Raw genomic sequence first — 10,000 nt, 5'->3', positions numbered from 1 at the left:
GAGTAATCTGTGTGTGGAGTGGAGGTGTGGGGAGGAGGAGGAGAGGGGAGCAGAGGGGAGGAGTGAGGAGGAGGAGGAGAGGGGAGGAGAGGGGAGCAGAGGGGAGCAGAGGGGAGGAGTGAGGAGAAGGAGGAGGAAGAGGAGGAGAGGGGAGCAGAGGGGGGGAGTGAGGAGGAGAAGGAGAGGGGAGCAGAGGGGAGGAGGAGGAGGAGGAGGAGAGGGGAGCAGAGGGGAGGAGCGAGGAGGAGGAGGAGAGGGGAGCAGAGGGGAGGAGGAGGAGGAGAGGGGAGCAGAGGGGAGGAGTGAGGAGGAGAAGGAGAGGGGAGCAGAGGGGAGGAGTGAGGAGGAGGAGGAGAGGGGAGCAGAGGGGAGGAGGAGGAGGAGAGGGGAGCAGAGGGGAGGAGTGAGGAGGAGGAGGAGGAGGAGGAGGAGAGGGGAGCAGAGGTGAGGAGGAGGAGGAGGAGGAGGAGAGGGGAGCAGAGGGGAGGAGGAAGAGGAGGAGGAGGAGGAGAGGGGAGCAGAGGGGAGGAGTGAGGAGGAGGAGGAGAGGGGAGCAGAGGGGAGGAGGAGGAGGAGGAGAGGGGAGGAGTGAGGAGGAGGAGGAGGAGGAGGAGGAGGAGGAGGAGGAGAGGGGAGCAGAAGGGAGGAGTGAGGAGGAGTGAGGAGGAGGAGGAGAGGGGAGTAGAAGAAGGTGGCAGGAGGTCCTACTGTTCAGGCAGAGGTCTCCCGTTGATATCAGGCAGCACCTCCACGTCATGGAAACCCAGCCGGAACTTCTTGATAAGGCCGAGAACTCTGATTGGACAAACAAGTTCAACCAATCACATCTGAGCAGGTATCTGAGTGGACAAACGAGTTCAACCAATCACATCTGAGCAGATATCTGAGTGGACACACAAGCTCAACCAAAGTAAATTTTATTCATATAGCACATGTTCATACAAGCAAATGTAACACAGTGCTCTACAAAATAAGAATAAATTAGATAAATAAAAACATAGTTTATTAGTAAAAGATATAAAAAATAAGAAAATAAAACAGGACGGATAATATATGATGAAAGAGAATAGAAAATAAGAAACAGGTAAAAAAAAATCAAAAAAAGAATAAAAAATGAAAAATTTAGAAGATTTAATTATATCACAGGTAAAGCTACACGATAAAAGTGAGATTAAAAAGGTTTGTCTTAAGATCTCGCTTAAAAGTTCCCACAGTTTCAGCCAATTTTTAGGTTTTCTGGGAGGGTATTCCAGAGGCTGGGGGAATAAAAACTGAAGGCTTCCTCCCCATGTCTCCTGGTCCTGTCTCCCCATGTCTCCTGGTCCTCCCCATGTCTCCTGGTCCTGTCTCCCCATGTCTCCTGGTCCTGTCTCCCCATGTCTCCTGGTCCTGTCTCCCCATGTCTCCTGGTCCTGTCTCCCCATGTCTCCTGGTCCTCCCCATGTCTCCTGGTCCTGTCTCCCCATGTCTCCTGGTCCTGTCTCCCCATGTCTCCTGGTCCTCCCCATGTCTCCTGGTCCTGTCTCCCCATGTCTCCTGGTCCTGTCTCCCCATGTCTCCTGGTCCTCCCCATGTCTCCTGGTCCTGTCTCCCCATGTCTCCTGGTCCTGTCTCCCCATGTCTCCTGGTCCTGCCTCCCCATGTCTCTTGGTCCTGTCTCCCCATGTCTCCTGGTCCTGTCTCCCCATGTCTCCTGGTCCTCCCCATGTCTCCTGGTCCTCCCCATGTCTCCTGGTCCTGTCTCCCCATGTCTCCTGGTCCTGTCTCCCCATGTCTCCTGGCCCTGTCTCCCCATGTCTCCTGGTCCTCCCCATGTCTCCTGGTCCTGTCTCCCCATGTCTCCTGGTCCTGTCTCCCCATGTCTCCTGGTCCTGTCTCCCCATGTCTCCTGGTCCTGTCTCCCCATGTCTCCTGGTCCTCCCCATGTCTCCTGGTCCTGTCTCCCCATGTCTCCTGGTCCTGTCTCCCCATGTCTCCTGGTCCTGTCTCCCCATGTCTCCTGGTCCTGTCTCCCCATGTCTCCTGGTCCTGTCTCCCCATGTCTCCTGGTCCTGTCTCCCCATGTCTCCTGGTCCTGTCTCCCCATGTCTCCTGGTCCTGTCCATGTCTCCTGGTCCTGTCTCCCCATGTCTCCTGGTCCTGTCCATGTCTCCTGGTCCTGTCTCCCCATGTCTCCTGGTCCTGTCTCCCCATGTCTCCTGGTCCTGTCTCCCCATGTCTCCTGGTCCTGTCTCCCCATGTCTCCTGGTGCTGTCCATGTCTCCTGGTCCTGTCTCCCCATGTCTCCTGGTCCTGCCTCCCCATGTCTCCTGGTCCTGTCTCCCCATGTCTCCTGGTCCTGTCTCCCCATGTCTCCTGGTCCTGCCTCCCCATGTCTCCTGGTCCTCCCCATGTCTCCTGGTCCTGCCTCCCCATGTCTCCTGGTCCTGTCTCCCCATGTCTCCTGGTCCTGTCTCCCCATGTCTCCTGGTCCTGTCTCCCCATGTCTCCTGGTCCTGTCTCCCCATGTCTCCTGGTCCTGTCTCCCCATGTCTCCTGGTCCTGTCTCCCCATGTCTCCTGGTCCTGTCCATGTCTCCTGGTCCTGTCTCCCCATGTCTCCTGGTCCTGTCTCCCCATGTCTCCTGGTCCTGCCTCCCCATGTCTCCTGGTCCTGTCTCCCCATGTCTCCTGGTCCTGTCTCCCCATGTCTCCTGGTCCTGTCTCCCCATGTCTCCTGGTCCTGTCTCCCCATGTCTCCTGGTCCTGTCTCCCCATGTCTCCTGGTCCTGTCTCCCCATGTCTCCTGGTCCTGTCTCCCCATGTCTCCTGGTCCTGTCTCCCCATGTCTCCTGGTCCTGTCTCCCCATGTCTCCTGGTCCTGTCTCCCCATGTCTCCTGGTCCTGTCTCCCCATGTCTCCTGGTCCTGTCTCCCCATGTCTCCTGGTCCTGTCTCCCCATGTCTCCTGGTCCTGCCTCCCCATGTCTCTTGGTCCTGTCTCCCCATGTCTCCTGGTCCTGGCTCCCCATGTCTCCTGGTCCTGTCTCCCCATGTCTCTTAGTCCTGTCTCCAGGAACCGTTAATAGTTCAGTGCCAGAGGACCTCAGGGACCTACTTGGTGTATATCATAAAAGCATGACTATGGAGTGCTATGTAAACTAATACAATAATCTTAAAATCTATTCTAAAACTGACAGGTAATCAGTGTGGTGATTGTAAGACTGGTGTGATGTGAGCCCTCTTTATGGTCTTAGTGACGACGTGCTGCAGCATTTTGTATCATTTGAAGTTGACTAATAGCTTTCTTTGATAGACCAGATAGGAGATTGTTACAGTAATCCAGCCTGCTGCTGATAAAAGCATGCGTTAGTCTTTCAGTGTCGGCCTGAGAGAGAACAGGTTTCAAGTTTCTCAAGTGATAAAAATATGTCATTGTCACATTCTTAAGGGCCTCAAAATTTCTGACTTGACATTTGGTATATTCAGTGCCAATGCAAGTGCCCAGATCGTCTCTCCCTTTCAACTTTTTCACCAATGATCAATACATCTGTTTTATCCTGGTTTAACTGAAGGAAATTCTGTGACATTTATATCAGCAATGCATTCTACCAAGAAGTCAACTGAGCTGTAGTCATTGTTGTCACAGAAATATACTGTAGAGCTGGGTGTCATCTGCGTAGCTATGGAAGCTAATATTGTGCCTCCTAATGATGTCACGTAGGGGTAGCATACTGTATACTGTACAGACTGAAAAGTAAGGGCCCTAGAATGGACCCTTGTGGGACCTCACATGTCATTGAAGTGTTTTCTGAGTTGTGATCACCAAGGTCGACAAAAAGCGTAGAATGTTTTGTTCTATTTATGTATTTTATGTATTTTATGTGTATATGTTGCTGTTACGCCACGACCCTTATATGCCCAAGACAAATTTCTCCCTTGGGAGACAAATACATTCTTCAAATCTAATCTAATTCTTCATGTGGGTTTGATGTTCTGATAGGGGGAGAGATAGTCAGGTGGTACTGAGAGAGCGTTCTGATAGGGGGAGAGATAGTCAGCTGGTACTGAGAGAGCGTTCTGATAGGGGGAGAGATAGTCAGGTGGTACTGAGAGAGCGTTCTGATAGGGGGAGAGATAGTCAGCTGGTACTGAGAGAGCGTTCTGATAGGGGGAGAGATAGTCAGGTGGTACTGAGAGAGCGTTCTGATAGGGGGAGAGATAGTCAGGTGGTACTGAGAGAGCGTTCTGATAGGGGGAGAGATAGTCAGGTGGTACTGAGAGAGCGTTCTGATAGGGGGAGAGATAGTCAGGTGGTACTGAGAGAGCGTACTGATAGGGGGGGAGATAGTCAGGTGGTTCTGGGGAGCGTTCTGATAGGGGGAGAGATAGTCAGGTGGTACTGAGAGAGCGTTCTGATAGGGGGAGAGATAGTCAGGTGGTTCTGGGGAGCGTTCTGATAGGGGGAGAGATAGTCAGGTGGTACTGAGAGAGCGTTCTGATAGGGGGAGAGATAGTCAGGTGGTACTCACTCCTCCCTCTGCTCCTCCTTCCTGTGCAAGTCTCCGCCCACGAACACCCGGACCTTACACCCGGCCCAGCGCCTCCGACGCTTCAGCAGGTAGGGCAGCAGCAGCGTCAGGCCTGGGCGCAGCACACACACACACACACACACACACGCACACACACACACACACATACACACACACACACACACACACACACACACACACACACACGCACACACACACACACACATACACACACACACACACACACACACACACACACATACACATACACACACACACACACACACACACACACACACACACACACACACACACACACACACACACACACACATTATCCTGAAGTCTTGACCTCATAACAAAGCCAGTCCCAGTGCTCATGATCTATCCCATAATGACCTCCGTCGTCGGAGAGCCAGTAGACGTCGATGGTCCTCTTCTCCTGTCTGGCCTGGAACACTGTGTGAGGCTGGGGCTCCGTCGCCATGGCAGCACGGCCCGCTGTAACCCAGGACAACGCCACGCCGTGTCAGTGGGGGATGGGGAAAAGTTGTTTCCATGGATACTCACTCGACATGCCTCTAGATTCTGCATCCACTGGCCCTCTCTGGTACTGCGATGGTGCAGTGTGTGTCCAGTCTGCTATTTACGGGACATTGTGTATTTATATGTGTTCTGTCATGTTATATGTGTTCTGTCATGTTATATGTGTTATGTCATGTTATATGTGTTATGTCGTGTTATATGTGTTATGTCATGTTATATGTGCCGTGTTATATGTGTTATGTCATGTTATATGTGTTATGTCGTGTTATATGTGTTATGTCATGTTAAATGTGTTATGTCATGTTATGTGTGTTATTTCATGTTATATGTGTTATGTTGTGTTGTATGTGTTATGTCGTGTTATATGTGTTATGTCATGTTATATGTGTTATGTCGTGTTATATGTGTTATGTCATGTTATATGTGTTATGTCATGTTATATGTGTTATGTCATGTTATATGTGTTTTGTCATGTTATATGTGTTATGTCGTGTTATATGTGTTATGTCATGTTATATGTGTTATGTCATGTTATATGTGTTATGTCATGTTATATGTGTTATGTCATGTTATGTGTGTTATGTCATGTTATGTGTGTTATGTCATGTTATGTGTGTTATGTCATGTTACATGTGTTATGTCATGTTATGTGTGTTATGTCATGTTATATGTGTTGTCGTATTATATGTGTTATGTCGTGTTATATGTGTTATGTCATGTTATATGTGTTATGTCATGTTATATGTGTTATGTCATGTTATGTGTGTTATGTCATGTTATATGTGTTATGTCATGTTATGTGTGTTATGTCATGTTATGTGTGTTATGTCATGTTATATGTGTTGTCGTATTATATGTGTTATGTCGTGTTATATGTGTTATGCCATGTTATATATGTTATGTCATGTTATATGTGTTATGTCATGTTATATGTGTTATGTCATGTTATATGTGTTATGTCATGCTATATGTGTTATGTCATGTTATATGTGTTGTCGTGTTATATGTGTTATGTCATGTTATATGTGTTATGCCATGTTATATGTGTTATGTCATGTTATATGTGTTATGTTGTGTTATATGTGTTATGTCATGTTATATGTGTTATGTCGTGTTATATGTTTTATGTCATGTTATATGCGTTATGCCGTGTTATATGTGTTATGTCGTGTTATATGTGTTATGTTGTGTTATATGTGTTATGTCGTGTTATATGTGTTATGTCATGTTATATGTGTTATGTCATGTTACAGTATATGTGTTACAGTATGTCATGTTACCTGTGGACAAGTCATGCAAATCTCAATGAGTCAAACCTGCATAAATAATGGATGAATAAATTACCTTGATTTAGTTGATATTCTGAATATTATTTGGATTAAATGTTTAACCAATGGCGGCAGCTACCCTGCAAGGTGCTAACCTGCTCATTGGGAGCAATTTAGGGTTCAGTGTCTCACCCAAGGACACTTCAACATTTGGACTGGAGGAGCCGGGATTTGAACCGCTGACCCTACGATCGTTGGACGACCCGCTCTACCACTGAGCCACAGACGCCCCAAACCACCGTCAGTGGAGTCGTTTCCCCACACAGAAGACAGAAGCGCGGAAAAACATCAAAGGGCAAATGGACTTGTTTTCCCTTTGATGTTTTTCTGCAGGCGTGACTGTGCCCCTTTAAAGACAGGTGCTCACTCTGGTCTGGTCCTGCTCACCTGTAGCTGGAGATGCAGGAGTCCCTCTGATGGTGTTGATAACCCCCTCTGGGCCTCTGATGGTGTTGATAACCCCCTCCGGGCCTCTGATGGTGTTGATAACCCCCTCTGGGCCTCTGATGGTGTTGATAACCCCCTCCAGGTCGTCGTCAAACCCTGGGTTCACTGTAACCACAGGAGGGCCGGGCGTTACGTACTGAACACGCTACTTCTGACCGTGTTAACAGTTATAACCACGGTGTCGCTGGTGTTATGAACAGCTATAACCACGGTGTCGCTGGTGTTATGAACAGTTATAACCACGGTGTCGCTGGTGTTATGAACAGTTATCACCACGGTGTCGCTGGTGTTATGAACAGTTATAACCACGGTGTCGCTGGTGTTATAAAGAGTTATAACCACGGTGTCGCTGGTGTTATGAACAGTTATAATCACGGTGTCGCTGGTGTTATGAAGAGTTATAACCACGGTGTCGCTGGTGTTATTAACAGTTATAACCACGGTGTCGCTGGAGTTATTAACAGTTATAACCACGGTGTCGCTGGTGTTATGAACAGTTATAACCACGGTGTCGCTGGTGTTATGAACAGTTCTAACCACGGTGTCACTGGTGTTATGAACAGTTATAACCACGGTGTCGCTGGTGTTATGAACAGTTATAACCACGCTGGTGTGAATGTGCTGTCAGCTGTGGAAGTGTGAAATGTGGGAGATTCTCACTGTATGACTGGTTTGGCCGAGACGAGTCCAGTCCTTCCCTCATCCTCAACACACACACGCCGTACTCCAGGCTGAACGCATCACTGTGTTAACAAAGAGACTTCTCTCAGCCCGTCATCCACATGACAACGTTAGGTGTGTTGGGTTATTAACACACTGTGAGTGTCTGTAAACCTCCTCACCATCATGCTGGACTGTTTGTACTCTGTTACATCAGTTGGTAATATTGATTGATTTTATTTATTTTTAAGACAGGGACAAGGTACAGTAGACATTTACCCTATAGAATAGGGAGAGATGCACTGTACAAGGTTATAGCTAGACAGCTAATTTCCACCCGCAGTCCCTGGGCATATTGACTTCTTTCAATATTGACTTCTTTACTGCATTAAGTCACAAAATGAACACAAATGCACACACACACACACACACACACACACACACACACACACACACACACACACACACACACAGGGCTTGGTTAGTGGTGTGTGTGTGTGTGTGTGTGTGTGTGTGTGTGGATGATTTGACGTACTGCAGGATGCCTATGTAGCTGTCCATGGCGCCCGGCGTGTCTCGGCGCCAGTCGCTCTTGAAGCCCATCAGCAGCACGTTGGGTCTGATCCTGCCCAGCCCCGCCCCCTGCAGGACACACACGGTACAGCAGCCCGGCCACAACACACACAGCAGTACACACACAGCAGCACACACACACTGCAGCACACACACACACAGCAGTATACACACACAGCAGTACACACATACAGCAGTACACACACACAGCAGTACACACATACAGCAGTACACACACACAGCAGCACACACACAGCAGTACACACACACTGCAGTACACACACACAGCAGCACACACACACAGCAGTACACACACACTGTAGCACACACACACACACACACAGCAGCACACACACACAGCAGCACACACACACTGGAACCAAACCTTCAGGACAGTTACATCTCCTCACACAAAGACGTAAAGAGGTCAGATGTGTCTAGGGGTCGGATGTGTCTAGAGGTCAGAGGTCAGATGTGTCTAGAGGTCAGAGGTCAGATGTGTCTAGGGGTCAGATGTGTCTAGAGGTCAGAGGTCAGATGGGTGTGTCTAGGGATCAGGTGTGTCTAGGAGTCAGGTGTGTCTAGGGGTCAGGTGTGTCTAGGGGTCAGGTGTGTCTAGGGGTTAGGTGTGTCTAGGGGTCAGGGGTCAGGGTTCGGCCAGCCTGTCCCACCTGCAGTAGCATCTGGACCCCGCTGCGCAGGTCGGCGGCCACCACGCCCCGGTAGAACGACTTGACCTTCCGCTGGGTCAGCCAGGCCACCTGACCGCTCCCGCTGGCTGCCTCCAGCGCCGAGGGGGACGGGTCTCCCTGTGGAAAGGTCAAGGGTCAGGGGGTTAGGTTAAGGTCAGGGTCAGGTCAAGTCAAGTCTCTAGGAACAAGAGAACCGGAACAGGGAACTAACAATGACGACGTTGCCGCACATCATGAGGCTGAGGTTCTTGGTGAAGGTCCCGACGAAGTCCACCAGGGCGGGGCGCGAGCTGGGGGGGCCGCTGAGAACCAGGCACTGAGGTCTGAGGGGGGGGGGGGAGAGACAGGAGAGACAGGAGAGAGAGAACAGGTCTGAGGGGGGGGAGACAATCAGAGAGACAGGAGAGAGAGAACAGGTCTGAGGGGGGGGGCATGCAGAGAGACAGGAGGAGAGACATGCAGAGAGACAGGAGGGGGGACATGCAGAGAGACAGGAGGAGAGAACAGGTCTGAGGGGGGGAGACATGCAGAGAGACAGGAGAGGGAGAACATAGGGAACGATAGTACTCTGCTCTGCGTTGTGTTCTTTCAGTTCCTCCCATGTTGAGAGCGGGATTCGAACCCAAGCTCTTACGAGCTCTCCCGCTTGCGAGGCGGAGGCGCTGACAGTTACACCAACTTGGAGGGACTGTCAGCACTTCTCTGAGGAGTGAGTTTACCCGCTACTCGCTACCACTACCTCAGACTCCCTCCACAAGGGTTTATGAGGACTCACCGTTCAAAGACGTCATTCTGGGTTTTAAGGAACTAGGAAGGTTACCGGCAGCAGCAGGGTTGACCTCTGACCTGTAGTTCTTGACGTGGTCGTCCACCATGTTGAGGCCGACACAGTGAGACAGAGCCAGGTTGTAGGAGCCCGCCTGCACCGACGAGCCCCAGTTCACAGCTGGGACCCAGACATCATATTACATTACATTACATTACATTACATTACATTACATTACATTACAGTCATTTACAGCAGCTGATGTTTTTATCCAAAGACACTTACAATAATTGCATTTAACGTAGGAAGTCAGTGTAACATTACTACTACTCACCAGGACTCACAAGTGCATCTCCTTTATAAACAAGTGACTAAGAGCATCTAGTGCATAGTAGCAAAATATAGACGCACACAAGTTACACAGGAGCAGACAGAATACACAACATTGTACAGGAAGAGGACATGTGTGAGTTTGTGTG

General features: G+C 49.6%; 1 protein-coding gene across 1 annotated transcript in view; it reads right to left on the bottom strand.

Annotated features, from left to right (window-relative positions):
* Positions 1-10,000, bottom strand: part of slc12a3 (solute carrier family 12 member 3) — a gene marked incomplete at both ends in the record, with an annotated part of 19,475 nt that overhangs the window by 1,413 nt on the left and 8,062 nt on the right. Inside the window, 9 exons of the mRNA XM_084451432.1 lie at positions 709-795; positions 4,510-4,621; positions 4,909-5,010; positions 6,771-6,935; positions 7,491-7,573; positions 8,026-8,132; positions 8,735-8,872; positions 8,967-9,078; positions 9,602-9,701. Coding sequence (XP_084307558.1) covers positions 709-795; positions 4,510-4,621; positions 4,909-5,010; positions 6,771-6,935; positions 7,491-7,573; positions 8,026-8,132; positions 8,735-8,872; positions 8,967-9,078; positions 9,602-9,701 — 1,006 coding nt within the window. The remainder of the gene's footprint in view (positions 1-708; positions 796-4,509; positions 4,622-4,908; positions 5,011-6,770; positions 6,936-7,490; positions 7,574-8,025; positions 8,133-8,734; positions 8,873-8,966; positions 9,079-9,601; positions 9,702-10,000) is intronic.

The sequence above is a fragment of the Borostomias antarcticus genome (genome assembly GCF_949987555.1).
Source record: "Borostomias antarcticus genome assembly, chromosome: 16".
NCBI lineage: Eukaryota > Metazoa > Chordata > Actinopteri > Stomiiformes > Stomiidae > Borostomias > Borostomias antarcticus.
The sequence above is the reverse complement of the archived record's forward strand: the minus strand, read 5'-3'. Positions and strand labels throughout refer to the sequence as shown.